Genomic DNA, 20,889 nt, shown 5'->3' on the forward strand with positions numbered 1-20,889 from the left:
TATGATGGGTCTTATTTACTAATCAGAAATGTGAATAAAAGTAACATAGCAACCAACCAGGGACTTCAGCCACACCCACCAACTCAGAGGAAGTTGACTGCATCTCTGGGTGATGGGGATGGGGGTGGAGGGGAGGTAGAGGGGAGGTTGCCACTTCTAGGAAGGGAGCCACCAGGGACATCCACCTGCCAGTGATGTGGCTCAACCTCACATCTCAATACAAATTAGGGATCAAGATTTTCTCACAGGGAGATGTGAATCCAAATGCAGAGGGGGAAGAAAAAGAGCAAGGAAGGATCACTCTGCCAAGTGTTCATTTTGTTAGGAAAAGAGCAGTGTGCTGGAGTGTTGTGTACACTGTCTCATGCTCTTATAACAATCCAACAAGGTGAGCAATGTTCATATCTTACTGCCAATAAAACATCAGTTCTGAAAACTCAAGTAGCACACTCCACTTCATGAGGTAGGAGTGTTAATATGTGGATATTTCAACTTGAAAACATAAGTCCTTACTTATTTTATCTTGGGGCTTATTTCATCCAACTGATATTTATTTATTTTAAAATTTTATTTATTTATGTGTGTGTGTGTGTGTGTGTGTGGCCAGCTCAGCCCACCAGGGGGCGGGGCTGGCTGGCATGTGGCACTGGGGGATTGAACCGAGGTCGCTGTGCTTTGCTAAACTTGTTCTAAGTAGGTGCCTCAGACCACTGAGCCATCTCACCAGCCTTAAGAAATACTTATATACCAGTTGATTTCATTGATAGATTGATAGTACTACTGCTCTAGATACTGGAGACAAAAATAGTACAGTTTCTACCATTAAGAAATTTAATCCAGAGCCTGGGGAGGAGTTCAATTGTAGAATACATAGCTAGCTTGAGGCCCTGGGTTTCACCACTAGCACCAAAAAAACAAAAGTAAAGCTTAAATTCTAGTGTGCTAATCTTTCAGAATCTAATTATTTCTAATTTGAGATCACAGAGAGGAACAACAAAGGATCAGTGACCTGAAGAATTTAATATCCACTTCCCACAGGAGAGCTGTACCACATTAGCAGCTCACAGCTCACCTGTCTTGTGTGTTCTGAGAATCTGTAGTAGGTGGAGGCATTATTAGTTCCAATAGAAAGTCATGAGAAGTAAAACATGAGGCAGCAGATAGGTCTCTAGACTTGAACCAGTACTTTCAAGAACTTTTAGCCAGGCGTGATGGTATAGCCTGTAATCCCAGAACTCTGGGTAGCTGACGAGTCAGGTCACAAATTGGAGCTCAGGCCGGACAATGTAGCGACTTTGTGAGACCGTGTCTGAAAGAGCTAGTAATGTAATTCAGCATTAAGGCCATGAGTTCTGTCCCCAGTGTCACAACACAAAAACAACAAAAACCTATGAATTCTTACAAAACTTGACCATGAAGAAAAAAGAATATTACCTATCCTTCCTGCTTTCAATTCAACAGTAAACAAATTAATAAATTGGCCACTGAAGGAAAAAGATAAATGAAATAAACATCTAAGAAAAATGTGCAGGACACCGGCAAGATAGCTCTGCAGATTAAAGTGTCTGCTTAGGCAAGCTTACACAAGCACAAGGGAACACAGTTTAATCCCTGACACCACATGCAGCACCCACCCCACCCCTGGGCTAAGCTGGCCAGAGTCTGGGCATAGTGGCGCATGCCTGTAATCCCAGCGCTGGGGAAGCTGAAAGCAGAAGGATCAAGAGTCTGAGCTACATAGTGAGACCCTGTAACAACTAAATACATTAAAAATAAAACAAAAAGAAAAACATGCAGGAGGAGCTGTATGGCAAGATACCAAGAAAATGTGGATTTCTGACTTCTGAATGAGGGGTTATAGGTAGATGGGGCCCATCTGGTAGTCACCATGGAGAACTCCACACAAGGAAAGTAACACTAGGGTAATGAAACTTCCCTCCCAAGTGAACTCCATCAAAAACGATGAGACAAGATACAGACAGAAATAGGTGTTTTATGGGTCAGACTGTTGGATCTTAGCCTTAAACATGCCATTTGACTTTCTCCCCTCATTCCCTTTTCAGTGAAGGCTAAGGGAGGTATGTGAGTTCATCCACTCTACTCTTTTAACTTTTTGATATATTTGACCATTTGACAAAAAAGATTTGAACAAATGAAAGTTATCAGAACTTCAAAAGGCTGAGGTGGGAAGACATAAAAATGGTATCACCAATCAAACCTGGTGCAAATACTCAAAGATAAACTAGGGGTAACTGACCTTCAGACCCTAAATTATCAACTCACACCAACAAAAACCAAAAAAGCCCTGAACAGGTCTTAGTGGCACTTATAGAACGCACTTCCTTAGACCTAGGCTGCTGCTGTTGACCACACCCCATCCCCCTGGAGTCTACCCCAAGGCCTAGGAGATGCTCTGCTAACAGGCAACCCCTTTTCCCAACGCCACAAGGTCTTCTCAAGAGTGCCAGACACCCTCTTCTGAGAACACTGGCGGGACTCAAAGGTTAAACAAGGGCAATATTTTCCTATGCCTGCAGCTGGCAACTCAAAATGGAAAAATTCACTGCCAAGGGATAGAACTCATGCAAATGACAACCATCTCTATCATTGGCCTTTCCAGGAAGCAGGGAGCAGCACTCTGAATGGAAAAGGAAATCTGTTACTCTCCATGATTTCATCAGGAAGGAAGGGAAAGCTACTGGAGCCTAGTGTCAGCCTGACTAGCCCCTTGCTGACCTTCCCGTTCTCTGGGGCCCTCTATGCCCATCCACCCACTGTAAAGATGAGAGGATGGGAGCAGCTCCCTTCTGTGTTCCATACGGATTCACAAGGTCCCACATGGTCTCCCTAGGGGCACAACTGCCTCCCTGAGCTGGGGCTTACCAATGTCACTCAGCAGGGTGAGGATGGCTCCTTCTCGTAGGCCACAGCAGTTCTCAAACTGGTTCAGGTACTGTCAAGAGTTGAAAAGAAAATCAGCATGAGTGGTCAAAAGTTACCAATCAAGCCCCTAGTGTGTACCACCTGCTGAGCCCACCTGAGTGTGAGTACTGGCCCTGGGCTTGGGGACTTGATTCTATAGAACCCTGGGCAGCAGGGCTGGCTGAAACTGATACACATGGGAAAGGCAGAGGCAGTGCCCTGAGGCCCTCCTGTGTTCAGAGGATGGGGCCTGGCAGAGTCTGATTCACTCTGAAGTGAGAAAATTTCAAGTCTCACTTGCTGCCACAAGTCATAAGGAGGAGGCCATAGTCTAAACTCAGCTGCAACACAGTGTCCATTCTGGAGAGTCCCACTGCCATCCATGGACCACTTCCCTGGCACAGTTCGTCACATGGTGGTGACAAGGCAGGAGCATTCCGCACAAATGTGTCAGTCCACGCTGGGCTAACCTCCATGTGGACTGGCGTGGCAAGGCTCAGCCTACATCCTCACAAATTTCCCTGTGCCCTCAGACCTAAGTGTGCTGGACTCTCCCGAACAGGGATGAAGAAACAGACCACAGGAGTCTAACATGTGCAGCACATACAGGATTAGAGACAAGGCCAGAAGTGGAAACTAAAACTTCCCGATGCACATCCAGCACTTAGCCCTTGGCCAGATGGGCTGCTCCATTTGCTGAGAGGCTCAGAATGCTGCTATAAGCTGTCCTCGAATAGAGAGCAGAAAAAGTAACTTCCAAACTGAGGATCAGGGCCATGCATCTCCATTCCTCAACATTTAAGGGCCCATTTACCTACACAGCACTCGTTTTGTTTTTCTTGAAACTGGGTCTTGCTATGTTGCCAGGCTGGCCTGGAACTCGTGGGTTCAAGCCACTTTCCCTCTTGCCAAACTTAACTTTTGAAGTCAGTTCCAAACTTGGCACTTGCTTATGTACTGGCCAAGTGTGTCTTTGTGTCCAGAGGAACAGATTTTGAGTGTTTTAGAAGGAGACAAGCTGCCTCATTTTGGAAGGAGAGGGCACTTGGTTCACGGCACCCAACCTGGCACTGCACCTCAAGGTTAGGCCTCTAGGGTACATTACCCCCCAGCTTCCACAGATCTGCCTGCAGCCCACGCCAGGCATTGACATTGTCTTCAACCTTGGCTCACTGGCTCTTTGCTGCCTAGCAGCAAGTCACCACACCATTATACCATGGATTTATTGCCACACAACCACAGCCAATGATGGATAAGTGCCACAAGGTCAGGAAAAACACAGAAAGAACTGTGAAGTTCCCCATTTCTCATCTGTTATCAGTGCCACTTGTGGGTCATGCCAATGACTGTGTTCATATCCTGCCTGATGCTACACCTTTCCGGGGACATGCCTACCACCCACTGTGGGAGAGTCACTCACGCAGATGGACCCTTGTGGAAATTTCCCCTTTATAAGATAATAGTAGTGAGAAAAGCACATGGTGTGCCCAGGAACTGCCACTTCCAGATGGAACAAAAGCCTGGGCACCTGCTATTCCAACTCTCACAAGTCACAGACTTTCTGGAAGGGGGAGCCAAGAAGAGCTGTGCTACGATAAGATTAAAAAGAAAATCAAAACATTCTCTTTTCCTGCTATTACACTATATCAGCAAATGTCACAGACCTAAGTTTTTCTGCGCTCCATGAGCCCAGCAATCAGCCACATTCCTGGGCCCTGGCGCCTGTCCATAATGTAAGAATCCTATGGTGCACCAATATCACCAGTTGTTAAAGGTTACAACTGTGGCACTGTGTGAAGGCAGGCTGTGGAGAATATCTGGAAGGTGGCACATGAAATGGTCCCTGAGTTCACCCTTTGGCCTGTCACCTCTATCAGGTGGTACAAGGCAGGAGAAGGCAGTGCTCCAGGTGAGTCAGGGGTGGGTCTGAACCGCAGCATGGTTCCTGGATGACTAAGCCGGCTCTCTTCCTTCTATGCTGTCCCTGCTGTTGCACCTGTAGAAAGTCTTTCCTTGTAAGGATAGCAGAGGCCACCCTGAAAACCTAAGGTGGCCCTGACAGCTAAAGGAAGAGAAGTTTGTGGTGGAATTCATCCAGTCTCTCCTCATGGCTCAGCTCAGATGACAGATTTCCCCTATCATTTTGATGAACATGGTGCAGGATGTACAGAGTCCTTCCCTTGCTTCCGCATCAAAGCATCTGATTCATGGGCACAGAAAGGGTGTAGAAAACAAGCCTGCTGAAGTCACTGTGGTGACATCAGTGAAAAGATCCCATTTCCTCCATTCCTGGTATCCCAGCCCTGCCCAGATGGGCTGAGCACCCCGCCACCCTCAAACCTTACCTTCCGGAGATCTCCTCCTTGGCAGTACTCCATGGCAAGCAGGGGCAAGTCATTGGGGGCCAAGTTTTGCATTCCCTCAGGGACATCACGGGCAGCTACCACATTGGGGTGGTTCAGCCTGGGAAGAAGAAGAAACCAATGAGGGCAGAACCCTCAAACTCAAGCACCATTTCACTGCATCTGTGTTATATAACAGTCTTTAGAGTACCCATCTCAAGACCTCAGTATTCTGCAAAAACTATTTCTAAAAGCAGAGAAAACAGTCTTCTAAGCTCCCGCTGCCCAGGAGGGACACTGTGTGCATGTGCCCTTTCTTTGGATGAGGCCAGCAGAGGGAGCACCTCTTTGCTGTGTCTTATAGGCTGCAAACTGGGAAGACAGTATCCACTTGGCAAGTGACAGACCTGTCTCCACTTTATTAGCAATGGATATTAGCAGGAGGCTGACAGTAAAGTTATATACTACCCTGAACTAGAAATATAGGGGAAAGATTGTTTTGGTTACAAAGGAAAATTCATCACAATAACTACTTATTTTTCAGATGGGGCTTTGCTATGCTGCCCAGGACTGGCCTTGTATCCCTAGGCTCAAGTGATCTTCCCACCTCAGCTTTCCAAATAGCTTTTCTACATGTGGGTGTCACTGTACTTACATATAATAACTACTTTAAATTATTTACTACAAGAAATAAACATGTCTAAGATCCAGTAATGCCTTTAAATCTCACTCTGTCATGAGTCTAATGGGAAAGCCATCTGTCATAGTTTCAATCTAAAATATATCCCCCAAAAGTCTGATATACTCAGAGGTGGGGACTTGTCAGAAGGGGCAGGTCACCAGGGGTATGACTGGTAGGGGGTGTTTTATTTTGATTTATTCCCTTTTTGAGACAGAGTCTCTCTATGCAGTTCAGGCTGGCCTTAAGCTCACTTCGTAGCCCAATGGTCTTGAACTTGCAATGATCTTCTTGATTCAGTCTCCAAAATGCTGGGAGTATAGATGTGTGCCACATGCCCGGTAACTGGAAGGACATATTTTTGTTCTGGCTCCTCCCTCTATTCTCTGTTGCCATGTTTTCCCTCCAAGCCATTTCTGCCTTGTAGTCAGCTCACCACGGACTGAACCCACTGAAACTGTGAGCCAAAATAAACCTCTTCTCCTTTAAGTTTCAGGCAATAGGTGTTTGTCCCAGTAATGGAAAGCTAACTCCTTGTATCTGCATAGCCTGGCTGGGGTCCCAATGGTGTAGATCTCAATGTACTTCAATGTTCCCAGGCCACTGTAATGGCTCTGGCAGCTCTGTGCCCAGGCTTTACCTTCTCATAATCTGAATTTCCAGGCACCAACGCTCCCGGTTTCGTGGGCTGAGCTCCTGCCGGCACTGCTTGATGGCAATCTGCTCACCTGTTTCCTGTAGGAAGAGGAATGGCAGAACGAACTGAGCACCTGATCACCTCTTGTGGCTGGGAGGGCCAATAGGTCTCCCTGAGAGCCCTAGGGCATTGACTCCTGGCGTCCTCCATATCCCTGTCACATGCTCCTCAGCTTACCTTTCTCGAAACCCAGTTTCTACCTACCTAGAGTCTACAAAGCCTGCTCTATTTCCACATTCCCTATGAAACCTTTGTTGACCACACCTGCCCATGAAGTTTCTATTTCTCTGAGCCCCACCTCACTCTGTATTAGGTTAAGCTATATGACACTGCTAATGTGTGACCACTTCTTTTTTTCAGTACTGGAGATTTAATCTAGAGCCTCCAAACTGAGCTACATTCCCAGCCCTTTTTTTATTTTTTACTTTGATGCAGTCTTCCTAACTCACTAGGTTGCCCAGGCTGGGCTCAAACTTCATACCCTCCTGTGTCAGCTTCTCATGGTGCTGGGATTACAGGCATGTGCTACCATGCCCAGATGGCCATGAACTAGCCATTTTGACCTAGAAAAATGGTACTTCCACATAGCTTCACCCTATGTCACATTGACCATCTTCAGTGTTTCATGAAAGAGCTTTGTCTCTAGAGAGAATTTGTTAGCAGAATAGACAGGGATACAGGCTAGATCAGATTCCAACTCTGTCTTCTACCAGCTACGTGACCTTGGCAAACCATTTGGTCTGACTCTCTATCTTCTCCATCAAAAGGTAACAATGCCATCCACCTGCCAGGCTGCAATGGAGATGAGCACTGGCAATGTCTAGCTTTTAGTAGGTATTCGATGATGCTGATGTGGGGATTCACATGTCACGATGCAGATACTCTGCCCTTAGAATCCTGAAGCCTGGCTTCCACCTGCCGTCCCATCCATTCTCCCCAAAGCTCAGGCCTGGACACTGTATCCAAATCAGACTGTCTGTCCTGGTCATACAGCCCAGGACCTAGCCTCCTCCATGTTCCTGCAAGAAGTGGGGTTCCTTCACTGTATTTATACTATTTAGTTCTTCTCTATGGGGAGACAGGTTTCCTTTCTCCTCTTTTCTTTCTGAAATTATAGACATGTCCATCTCCATGGATTTAGCCTCTACATCAAGAAGTAGCACACCCTCCACTGTGATTTCTTGAAAGACAAGAAGGGAATCAACTTTTCTATGACTAATTAGCTAAGTAACTAGTTCCTAAGGATTAATGCCTATTTCTGTTGGTATACCAAGAAGCCAAGGGGGCCTCTGGGGTGGGTAGGTGGGGATAAGGCTGTGTGCTGGTATCAACACAGAGAGTAGCCTTGGCTCAAGCACTCCAGGCATCACCACTAAGTCAATGCCTTCTCCTTAGGCCCATAGGCTCCTCCATGATGGTCGAGAGATAGCACTACCCTCCTTATGGCTGATCCCAGCACCATTAAGGAAGCTGACCTGTGTCATTATCCATGGAGCTCTGCATGAAATGTAGACTTGGGAATGTGACACATTTAACCGGTTGAAAAAGGAACTACTAAAATTCTACAGATTTCATATTTGATGATACACTCACCTTCACACAACTCTCCATATCCATCTGCAAAGAGCAAACCACTGCACCTTCAAAATCAGCCACATTTGACATGCTCCTTTGGAAAACATCCTGTCATATTATCTTCACAGGTTTCTCATTTTATGAAAATGTGGGACTTAAAAAGACATGCAGAGGATGGGTGAGACCTTGCAGCACATACAGCTACAATGGTCAAAGTACACCACAGTCTCATGTTAACATACTGTCCATGATCCCTCCAGGACCAAGGCCATCCTGTGAGCCAAGCAACAAGGGCAATATACAAACACAAGATGTTGTCTAGTGAGACCTCAGCCTTCCCAATCAAGAAGCCAATCCTAAAACACACATTCAAGAACTCAGAGCTGGGGGCCGGGAAGATGGCTCAGTAGAATAAGTGCCTCTCTGGAAAGCACAAGGGTCTGACTGAGGTCAATCCCCAGTTCCGGAAAAAAAAAAAACTCAGAGCTTCACAATTAATGCAGGAGCCTCTTTTGACCATGACAGCTTCAATGCCAGAAAAGAGACACTTAAATTTACAGCTCTAAAACTCTCAGAAGCTGTTCTTATCATAGCCGAATATTGCTTTAAGTTTTCCAACATGCAACTATCACATATGCTTATTAAAAAATTTTTAATGGTTCTATAATGATGTTAATTCATGCAACATATAATTCATCACTTGAAAACATACAGTTCAATGGTTTGGAGGATACTCAGAGTTGTGAAACCAAAACCACAACCAATATCAGAACATGTTTACTATCCTATAAAAAACTTCATCAACATTAGCAATCACTTCATTTTTCTTAGTTCTTTTCTTGAGCCCCCTGCAGCCACCAATCTATAGGTTTGCCTGTTCTGGATGTTTCATGTGAATACAGTCATATGAGCTTTTGAGACTGGGTTTTCTTACACAGAACAGTATTTCAAAGGTCCATTAATGCTACATATCACTTCTGTGACATCAGCCTCCAGGGTGCATCCTGCAGCAGCAGGTGAGACTAACCAGGTCTCCCTAGAGATTACTCTCTTCCTAGTAAGACCCTAATCTTTGGCCTGCAACTGAGTCAACTGGTACAGTTGTACAACTAACCTTGGGCAGAAATCCACCTCATGCTTTTCAAAAATTAAAGAACATGTCAAAAGAACAGCACCAGTTAGCAGGCAGACTGCAACTCAGCTCCTAAAATACTGCACCCTTAACATCAGCAACTTTCCCTGATGCTGTCTGTTTTCAAAGTAGTTGGAATTTGGTTTTCTGTTTTACTTCCCACTAAGGTTCAGATTCCCCTCCTCTCTTCTCCCTTCTTTCTGTCTTTGTCTGTCCATCCATCCATCCATCCGTCTGTCCTTCCTTCTTTCCTTTTATCTTTGAGATAGGCTCTCACTATATACTTTAGTTTGGACTTTTAATTTGCAATCCTCCTGCCTCAGCCTTCCAAGTGCTGAGATGCCAGGTGTGCACCACCATGCCCACTGCAGATTCCAACATTTTACCCAATTCTATGGTAGCTTCATGAACAGTAGCTCTAACACTGTTTGGTATCCTTGAAATGTGTCCCCCACAAAACTCACTTGAAAGTTAAATGCTATTGTAGGGGGCTGGAGAGATGGCTCAGTGGTCTAAAGCACCTACTTGGAACAAGCTTGGCAAAACATCAGGGACTGCGGTTCAATCCCCCAGCACCACATGCCGGCCAGCCGCGCCCCCTGGTGGGCTGAGCCGGCCACCCACCCACCCACACACACACACACACACACACACTAAATAAATGTTAAAAAAAAAAAAATTTAAATGCTATTGTAATAGTAGTAAAAGGCAGAACCTTTGACAAGTGGTGATAAGGCCACAGGCTGCCACTGGTGAGACTAAGGCCACCACTCAAGGCAAATCTATCACTTCATTTCCAGGAGATTTAACAGGGAGCAGACCCTGGCCAGATCCCAGTGCCTTTCAGTAGATGTAACAGGAAGCAGACCCAGGTCAGATCCCAGTGCCTTTGTCGGAGCCTACCAGCCTCCAGGACTTCAAGAAATGGATTTCTGTTCATTATAAAACCTCATTCCCATGAATTCTGTTACAGCAGCACAAAATGGATTGCTAATAGACACTGTTCCAAACTGGCCACTAGCCAGTGGGGGCTCCAGAGAAGCTCAGGATATGTAAAGCAGAATTATGCAGGTGAAGCTGAAGGGCCAGGCCACCAGGCCAGGTGACAGGATGAGTATCCCTCTTCGGGTACAGCCTCCAAGACAGTGCTACAGGCAACAGAGGAAACAGCAGAAGAAAGTGGAACTCATGACATACTACCTGGGAACTCTGAGATCTTAAAGACACTGGAAAAGCTGTACTTATCTAGCTTCAATACACAGTGTATTAGTCTTCTGTTGCTGTTACAGAAAAATCACAACCTTATGGCTTAAACCACACAACTTTATTTGCACAGCAGAACCTGACACTGAGCACAGTGGCTTGCTCTCTCGATGCTGCAGGGGAGAATCTGCTTTCTTGCCTTCTGTAGCTCAGAGGCTGTCTATGTTCCTTGAGTTTAGGGCCCTTCATCTATCCTCAAATCCAGAAACAGCCAGTCAGGTCGCTCTCATCTCTGTCACTCTGATACTGCCTCTCCTGCCTCCTTCTTCTACTTCTAAGGGCCCTGTGACTGCATCAGGCCCACTGGATGACTGGGATAATCTCTCTACGATCAGGTCATTAGCAACTTGAGTCTGCAAGGTTGATTCCCATTTGCCACACAGCTTCTCATTTTCAGAGGTTCAGGGAATCTCCAAATTAGGACACAAATCTTTGTGGAGAGCCATTATTCTGTCTACCACAAATACAATATGTCCCCTTCATAACACATGACAGATAGACTCAAAAGGTGGGCATACTTTTTTGGGGAATCTGTCAGGGCTATCTACTGGATAACTATAGTCTTTTGGCCAACACAAACACTGGACCTAACACACAGCTGTCACTGGCCCCACCCAGAAGCCAGGAGTAGTTTTTTGTATAAAAAATTGATACTGAAAACTGATGATTTGATACTAGTCTTAAATCTTCAAACTAGAACTAAAAAGAATAAATCTAGCAATATGAACACTGAGCAAGCGTTAGAACAACTGAGCAGAGACCAAGACTGGCTTTCATTCTGTGAGGAGCTCTGCATGGTCTTACACCTGCAGGAGGACCACCCTGATTTATTAGACTTGGGATGGCTGGGATAGAGACGCACAAATTTTTCACTATTCAGTGGCCTTCATTTGCCCTTCAAAACACTCCAGCACATCCCACTTCCATGAATATTTCATCTGAGACAGAATGAATTCCTCTTACTAACTCTACCTGCTCCTAAAAGCAAAAAATTCAACTGATACAAAAATAGCCTTGGGATACTTGTTACAAACCCTGGGGAATTTATCAGCAGAGAAACTCAAACGGAAATGGATTAACTTTCTTTTGTCTAGAACCCCTGGGGAGACTTAGCTCAGTTCTATGCAAACCTAGACTCAGCCTGTGCCACCTCAGTCTGGATTTCTAGTAAGTGGACTGCTCTGGTGGGACAAGATTTAAAATTAGTTTCTATTTTGAGAAAACAGGGGAGACAACAGTATTAATCTATACAAGTACAGCTGATTTTGAAGGTCCTAACATATGTAATTCTTTGGTTTTTTTTATATAAGAAAACATCACACTGTATATAAATGAGTATTCTATAAGATGTAAAAAAAAGTAGGGAGTAATCTGACACACACCTCAGACTTTACACAGCTTCCAAGAGGTGACCAGAACACAGTATGACTGAGAAACAGTCTGACCCAGCCCCCAAGGTTAAGTTCTTAATAGACCAGAGAAACACACAGGAGGCTAAGAGCTGCATCTAGCCCCTTATCCTGTGCAACCATCCACAGGCCACAGTAGTATAAGCAACAATCAATAATAACCTCCTCATTCCTTCTCAGACTCTGGGAAGTCTGAATTTAAGAAAGAAGGTACAAGAGATTTGGGGATGGAGCCCAACTAGGAAGGCTGGCTGCAGTGTCCTCCCTTCCTTGGCAGGTGATACAAACATTTCCTCTCAGCACCACCCACTCCTTCTAAGAGGACCATGACTTCAACCCTCCTCCCTACGGTGCAGGCACCCAATGGGCCCAAAGGCCTCTGATCTCACCTACAGGAGCCAGAAGCATGCCTCTGAGAGAAAGGTGTAACTCCCTCCTCCTTTGCCTGGCAAATGGGTAGTATATAGGACACTACTTAGATTTGGGTTCAGCGATAATAGAAATTATTCTTCCAGTGATGCCAATTAAAATGAAATGTGGCCTCTGACTCATAGTGAGGCTTGGATAAACTATACCACTATCACTTCCTTTTCTGGTCCAGTGTAAATACTGCTCTAACCACCTGACCCATCTTCTTTTTTCCTGTATGGTTATAAAGCCTACCTCCCTTTGAGATCCTGCTGAAGTCCCATTTTGCTTCTGAGCATTGAGAAGAGACCACAGACAGAGTACCTACAATACTTGGCCCTATCCCCTCTTTATAATAGAGATAACCAGGGCTGGGGATATCTTAGTGACAGAAGCACCCATCTGGCAAGTGCAAGGTCCAGAGTTTGATTTCCAAAAGAGGAAGAGAGGGGAAAAGGAAGAGAGGGAGAGAGGGTCAGAGGAGAGAGGAAGGGAGGAAGTGGAGGAGGAAGAGGGACGAAGGTGACAAGGAAGAATAGAGGGAGAGAGGGAGAGAGAAGGAGGGAGGAAAGGAAGAAGAGAACTGGTTATCACAGCTATACAATTTAGTGCTTATACCTAGACTTAATACATCCCTACCACTGGTTTTATTACCTCAGAAGGTAAGTACGTGAAGGACAAAGTTTTTCCTTTTTTCCCTTATATCCCAAACAAAGTTCAGGCTCAGACCCAATAAATTATTAGTAAACCAGGTGGTAGTGCATGCCTGTAGTTTCAGCACTCTGGGAAGCTGAGGTAGGCAGATTACAAGTTTGGACCCAGCCTGGAAAACTTAGCAACTTAAAGAGGCTCCATCTCAAAACAGAAAGGGTACAGAATATAGCTGAATGTGAAGAGGTACAATCTCCAGGATTGGGAAAAAAGCTCGTAGTAAAATGACATGAAATGGTAGATGAGATCTGAACTTTAGCACATGTAGATAAGCACAAGTGCACTTATGGGGCTGGGGAGATGGCTCAGTGGAATAAGCGCTTCCCTGGCAAGTGCAAGGCTGAGTTCAATCCCCGGTTCCGCAAAAAAAAAAAAAAAAAAAAAAAAAAAAAAAAAAAAAAAAAAAAAAAAAAAAAAAAAAAAAAAGAAGTGCACTTTTATCCAGGAAGTCAGTACTGCTTCATAGGAAGCACAACTGACAACACCTTACATTGTGATAGCAGGTACATTCATTACCACTTACACCTGCAGCAGGACCCTGGGCCCCAGGCAAAACTCTCTGGCCACTACTGAGTGCATGGAGACAGATATCTCCAAAGCATCCTGAGAGGTCTCCAGATGCTTCCAGAGAGGAACTGCCCCATGTCCTGCTGCTTGTGTTAGGGGTCCAGATTGGAGAAGATCAGTATCTTAGAACCTCATAATGTACAAGGAAAACTATGACCCAAATTAAGAATGTGACAAGTGGCATAATGGGGATCTGAACCAAGGTCTGTATGATGATGAGCCCCCCCAACTTCTAAAAGCTACTCCAGGCTGAGGGTACTGCAGTTATCTTTCTTGGATATATAATAAAAGCTTATTGAAAACATCCACTTATTTATGACAAGGAATGGTCTGTGCTGAGGTTTAGGCTGGGGATTTAAGGGATTTTGACCAAGGAGGAACTGTCATGTCCTCTGGTGTGGAGGATCAGGGAAACCAGAGAAAATGGGACTGCGATCAGTTGTTATACCACCCTTCCTCACTGGGAAATACAGATAGTTCCTTTATCCAAACCACTTGGGACCAAGTACTTCAGATCTTGGAATTTTTTTCAGGTTCTAGGATATTTGCACATGCATAATGAGGTGTCTCCTTAAGACAGGATCCAGGTCTAAGCACTCAGGTCATTTTTGTTTCACAATAACTTACACACACAGCCTGACAGTAATTTCATATATATTTATAGCATCTACATTCTGATTGTGACATGTCAGGAGGCCAGGTAGGGAACAGTCCACTTGGCAAGCCATGTGGACTCAAGCTGTTCTGGATTCTGGAGCATTTCTGGATTAAGAATGAACAACCTATACTCATTCTGAAGTTCTCTGTTTAACAAGGAAGGCTAGTATCTTGCCTTCCAAAGGGTTTTTCTGTCAGTACTTGAAAATGTTTTAGGATAACTACAAGGGATAAAGCTGTACTTGCAAAACACTGGGAATGTTCTGGGGGTGTCCCTAATCTTGGTCCCCCAGCTGGAGAAGTCAAAGAGGGGAATTTGGGACTTGAAAATGTGCAATATGCATTTACTAGCCTCACATTCCATAACCTCCCTGTGCCTCAGTTTTCTCAGTTATAAAATGGGAACAGACAGTAATTCCTTTGAGAATTATTGTGAAAATTAGAGATAAAGAACATAAGAGATACATCTTTCCAGCAACAGTTTAGTAGTATGCTTGCCTAGTACGTATGAGGCTCTGGATTTGATCCTCCAAGGTGGATATGAAACCATGTAAGATACTTAGCCAAGACTGGGCGTGGTGATGTGCGCCTTGTAATCCCAGCTCTTGGGAGGCTATAAACAGGCGGATCACTACGAGTCCGATCTAGGAGTGAGACCCTGAACACCCTGTAGACCCTTCCCTAATATACAAAAAAAAAAAAAAAAAAAAAGATACTTAGCCCAATGATGGTATAGAGTAGGTTCTCAAATGATGACTCTGAATGTCCAGCCCCATTTTTCCGACTGAGGATACCAATGCACAGGCTCTCCCAAGTAATTTCTTTGAGAACTATAAATAATCTTTCCTTGCAAATGAGACAAAGTACAAGGTATGTGTGCATTAAGCATGTAATTACGTATTTGCATACGCACTTACTCTAAACCAGAGTCAGATAATCAGTACCTTCACTGCATTCACGAGGCTCTGATGCTGTCCCTTCTGCTCACCTTCTGATCTTGGATGCTGACTAAAGACTTCCCCAACCATCAAGTCAGCCCTCAGGGGTAATATCCCACAGCCAGGTGCAGGAGAACAGAGCACACGACCAAGCAAGTTCATCAGCAAGCATCACTAACTGTCACACCTCCTTTCCCTCCCCTTCTTAGCTCCTATATACTAGCTAGGCCTATGCCTTTGATCTGAAAGTATATCTGTGTCTACCTTTCTCCCATCTCTATGACTATTCCCACAGCTTTGTTAGAAGCTTGCAAAACTTGCAATATCACATGCAGCGGGTCCCTTCTAATCCATCCCTGCAGTAAGAATGAACATTCCTTTAATACCTCCATTTCTCCAGCACTTCCCTGCCTCTAGACCGAAGGAAAACTTCATCGGCTTACACTGCCAACAACTCCCTACAGGGAGTCTCATCTTCTGTCTTCAGCCACCTGGCTCCCTATCTCCCCACCACTATCCTATCAGCCCTTCAATCCTGCCTACTGAAGTACTACTTTCTTGGGGATGCCTACCTTATCCTCAAGATAAGATTATTATTGGGGGATCCCAAATAAGATCTCACTCCATCAGGCCCTCTCCTCAGTCAGATTTGTAAATGGAGTATCCTTTTATAGTTAGTTGATTTTTCTTTCTCTTCTTCAAAATACATTTGATAAATACTTAGGGAATGAACTGTGTGATCCTGTATACCTACCACATATATAAAATCTCTGCTATAGGTGAATCAAAGAAACTCAAAGCCCAATGCAGCCCTGGCTCACAGGAACCAAGAGACCTGACAGGATGCTCCTCCTACATACAGCCAACAAGGCAGTGACCAAGAGACACCAAATGAGCTAAGCTCAATTCAAGAGAAGACTGAATTCCCAAAGGAGCGATGGTCTATGGAGGGTCTAGGAGGAGGTGGCCCAGGTCCTGCAGGCATTGGCAGAATTTAACCAACACATGGAGAAGGAGGCCTGTCCACACCAGGACCCACAAGAAAGGCAATGTTGGACAGAGGCAGGGTGCTGACAAGCTGTAGATAGGCCTTAAAAGACAGGAGTCCAGTTGTAGGCTTTTCAAAAGTTAAAAAAAAAAAAATTAAAGCTTCAGAGAACAAGAACTGGGAAGCAGTAATTTAAGGGACTAATATACACACATACATACTTGTCCCTACCTATAAAGCCAAACATAAATTCTTCCAAGCCCAGAAGCTACTCTGAGTGAGAAATGGAACAGGGCACACATGGACACAATCTTTTTGAAGGAAATCAGGATGTCTCTGGCTAAGATGACTTTCAGAACCACTAGGCACCAGGTTTATGAGGGGCCACAGATAGAGCTGGCCCTTCTATCTTTTTTGTTTGTTTTGTTTTGTTTTTGGTGGAACTGGGGATTGAGCTCAGACCCTTGTGCTTGCCAGGCAAGCACTTATTCTACTGAGCCATCTCCCCAGCCCCTGGTCCTTCTATCTTAATGCTGACCCAGGCTATCCTCTGACCAGGACAAACTTGAGGCAGTTAAGTTCCCAAGGTCTTCTCAGCCACAGGGCATGCTGTAATCCCAGTTTCTAAATTGGGTGTATGAATGTAAGTTACTATAACTCAGGGAGCCATATGCAACATCCAACTCCAGTCCTCACACTTCTCCAGGGGTCCAAGCATGCACTTGGAGCTGACAGTCTCAAGCATAGCCTCAGGTACCTTCCAACGAAATGACACAGGAGGTGACTAAATGCCCATCTCTGTGACCCTGTCTATGGCTCTCAGGCTGTGGCCAGAAGTCTGCCAGCCCCTTAGGCAATGAAGGTGCTCAACAGCCCCTGACTAAAATGAGTATTTCCTTCAAAGATTTGAACTGATGGATTTGAATTTCACATCAGGAACTTAATTTTTGTTGTTTGATGACTGAGAGTTTCTTATAGCAATAGTCTCCAAATTTGTTACATATTCTCCAGGTATTACTCCAGGCTGGAATTCAAAACAATAAAAGTAAGCTTCCATGCAGCATTCTCCCCAATCATTCATCACATGCAACACGTCATGCAGGGTACTCAAGGTATCTAGAGGAAAGAAGACATCCCACAGCAGGAGGGTGGACATAGTCTATGGAACTGCTAAAGGTTACATGCCTTCCACAGGTGGGATTATAGATCAGATTGTGCAATTTGGGAAAATAACTTGTACAAGGAAGTAGTGCCTTAAAGAGATTCCTGAAGAGAATTTCAGACCTTCTAATGGCTGTGTAAACCAAATATGGGAGAAGTGACACCTCCAATGTGAGAAAGTCATGTCAGACACAGAAGGATCAAACACAGGAAGGTTCTAATCAGGTCCAGAAAGAACTTGGTCCAAGTTATTCAAAATTACAGAAATTATCTACAATGTGACTGTTCACCCTCCTCCCCACTACAGTACTTCTTGTTAAGTTGCCTGGGCTGGGCTCCAGGTTGGGATCCTTCTGCCTCAGCCTTCTAATAGCTGGAATTAGAGCTGTGTACACACAGTCATCCATTATCTTTAAAATCAGATCAGACTCATTTGCATGAGGATCTGTGTAGTTCGTGCTGTACTACAGAGATCATAATTAGCAAATATTTAAAATATTTTAAGTAAATTCAAAAGTGTTTTGTGAAATATTTCATTACTCTCATCCTCTTTAAGTTTTTCTCTTTGTAGGTTTTATATAACACATATTGGTACACAGCAGATTGCGCATGAATTTTTTTTCAACAAGATCTTGCTGTGTAATTTAGACTGGCCTTGAGTTCACTATGTAGCCAACATTGGTCTTGAATTCAGTGAACTTCCTGTCTCAGCCTCCCAGGTGCTGGGATGACAGGTGTGTGCCACCAAGCTCAGCTGGTGCATGATCTGATGTAAGCAAAAACCTTTGATCAGAAATGCGAAATTGGGACCGTGAGCTTAACGTGCGTATGTGCGTGTGCGTGTGTATGTGCGCCCGCGTGCTTTGAGTCAGCTTAGCCAGCCTGAGGTCCCCTCCCAGTTCCCTATCTGAAGCCCTCCAGCACAGGAAACCCTCCATCCACTCAGAGCGCAGGGCGAGGCTGGGGCCTGGCCCCCGCCCTCACGGCACCTACCTGGTTTTGCCAGCGGATGACGTTTCCAAAGCCCCCAGTCCCCAGCCTCTCTTTCATTTCCCAGGACCCGCAAGTCTGCGTTGGCAGCGAAGGTGACCAGCTCATGCTGCCGCTGCTGACTCTGCGAGCAAGCGGGGTGGGGGGAAGACGTTAAGAGAAACCACCGAGACCAGCTGGCGGCCTCGGAGTCGTCGCCCTGCGGGAGGGAGCGGACCCTGAGCTAGCTCTTCCCCCGGGAAGGGGCAGGTGGGGCGCTGGCGGCCCGCGGACCCGGGCAGTCACCCCGGAAGGGTTCCCGCTTGTCACCCCCGCCACGCGTGTTCGCAGCGTGCGGTGTCCCGGCCGCCCACAGCCCCTCGACACATGCCCGCGCCAGGAGCCCCGACTTCGGCGCCCCTCGCTCTCGCGCGCCGCCCGGCGGGAGGCGCGGGGCGCGGCGGGACTCACTTCACCGTCGTGGCGCGGGGGCGGGGCGGACCTACGACGAAACTGGGACCCTGGAGCTGGCGCGCGGCCCCTGCCTCCTCCTCAGCGCTTCCGGGTCTGACGTCACGCACGCGTGGCTGGCCCTTAAAGGGGCAGCCGGGACACCAGCAACAGGCGTTTCCGCCCAGACGGGCGGTTGTGCGTGCGTGCGTGCGGGCACGGCTGGGAGTCGGAGATGCCGTCTCGCTTAGGTGGCTCTAGGGTGGGCCCCACTGGCGTGAGGATCCCAGTCCGCGGGGCGGGACGCAGCGTGGAGATTTCCTGCTGGAGCCCGTGCAAGACACGGAATACCCCGTTCTAGGTGGGGAGGTGTGGCGGGGTATGTCGCGAGTGGTCGGACGGCGTGGCCCACGCATCTGCGAACAAAGATCCCAGGAGTGGGGAACCCAATGCGGAGGCCACAGACTTTCTGAGCATTTATTTAAGTCTGAGCAAGGCTGGGCTACCAGGCCAGGAGCCAGTGAACAGAGGAGCAGGAGCTCTCTCCCACCAGGCCAGCACCGGGGATCAGAGCCCAGTGGGCCTCAGGGCGACCCTGGCTGGTAGAGCCAGCAGGCTGGAAGGTGGAGTGCCGGTCGCGCACAGTTGCCGATCACTGCGAGAACACCGGAGGCCATGGGCATTGCATCCATAGGTGTTAGGCTAGAAGACCCTGCTGAAGAGTAGCCGGAGGTTTTTGTCTTTTGTACCGCAGAGTTTGATACAAACTGTGTTAATCTAGTGGCATACAAATAATATGCTAATCCCGTGGTGATAAAAATGTTTTTAAGACACAAATGCATTATTTAGAAGACATTTTCAGCTTCTCAAAAGGAACAAAACTAGATAAGTTCTTTTGGTGCATGGGTCATATGGTTACAAGTTATGGCACAGACACAGGGATCAAATGGCTATCACAAGTTAGCTGAGAAAGTAAGTAAACTTGCTAGAAAGTAAGTTTAGAACCATACAGGAGCATATGATGGCTTCTCTCCTGTTCACCAGACCTGTGTGAGGCTGCCTGGCCACCATCAGGGAAGATCAGTCAAGCCTGCTACTCAGAAGTGACAGTTCCCACCTCCCCCCAAAGAAAGAAAAGACAGAAATGGTCAGGCTACATTGTAGTCCCCTGCCATGGGAAAGCTTCTGGACAACCCTGTCCAAAATGCTTTTGCTGCTCCTGCACTGCTACAAATAGCAAGGGCTTCCCTTGCTGAGAGAGAGAATGTATTAAAACAAATGGCATTTGTGAAGTGCTTACTTTGTGCCAGGCATTATCTTAACCTATTTATTTTTTTAGTCTGAGACAGGATCTGCCTATGTAGTTCAGGCTGGCTTTGAGCTCACTTTGTAGCTCAAGGCTGGTCTTGAATTCACAAGGATCCTCTGGCCTCAGCTGCCCAGATCCTGGGATTACAGGCTTAGGCCACTGTGTCCTACATATTTAGGTTTCTTCAATCCTCAGAACAAGCCTACAAATTGAATGCTGCCACACTATCATTTTTACCTCTTTTTCCAATGAGAAGACTGGTGAAGAGAAAGGGCAAGCCCTTATCCCTCAGTCGCAGAGCTACAAACCGGAGGAACTGAATTTCAAACCCAAGCAGTGGCCTCCTAGGTGCAGATTCTCAATATCTGATTGGAAGTACTATGCTGAGCAAGTCACAAGGAGACAATTTTTGACTCCAGAGCCTACTATGGGCTGCCTATATGTTAGGACTAGTTACTTAATTCAGACTTCTGTCTCCTCTTCTTAAAATGTAGGCAGTATTTGGTTGAATTGCATGAAATTGTCATTTATTTTAGAAATCAAAGACAGTGAAAATATCAGGAAGATTAGCAGTTTCATCTGGGTGGGACTAACGGTAGCGGAACAACAGTGCATAAGTCCAAGGAGGCTAGCAGAGTTGTGAGGGGCAAACAGGGTGCTGGGAGGAGCATGGAACACTCAGTGGCCCACACAGCCAGGGACTGAGGTTAAT

General features: G+C 46.0%; 1 protein-coding gene across 2 annotated transcripts in view; it reads right to left on the reverse strand.

Annotated features, from left to right (window-relative positions):
* Positions 1 to 18,976, reverse strand: part of Ikbkb (inhibitor of nuclear factor kappa B kinase subunit beta) — a 53,835-nt gene extending 34,859 nt beyond the window's left edge. For both annotated transcript variants that reach the window (XM_023717227.1, XM_004633066.2), the window contains exons 1-5: positions 18,890 to 18,976; positions 18,443 to 18,563; positions 6,584 to 6,678; positions 5,268 to 5,385; positions 2,884 to 2,953 (exon numbers count right to left, since the gene is read on the reverse strand). In XM_023717227.1, coding sequence (XP_023572995.1) covers positions 2,884 to 2,953; positions 5,268 to 5,385; positions 6,584 to 6,678; positions 18,443 to 18,547 — 388 coding nt within the window. In that variant the 5' untranslated portion in view covers positions 18,548 to 18,563; positions 18,890 to 18,976. The remainder of the gene's footprint in view (positions 1 to 2,883; positions 2,954 to 5,267; positions 5,386 to 6,583; positions 6,679 to 18,442; positions 18,564 to 18,889) is intronic.
* Between the last annotated feature and the right edge of the window lie 1,913 nt (positions 18,977 to 20,889).

This window comes from Octodon degus, unplaced genomic scaffold (assembly GCF_000260255.1).
Source record: "Octodon degus isolate 3935 unplaced genomic scaffold, OctDeg1.0 scaffold00051, whole genome shotgun sequence".
Classification (NCBI taxonomy): Eukaryota; Metazoa; Chordata; class Mammalia; order Rodentia; family Octodontidae; genus Octodon; species Octodon degus.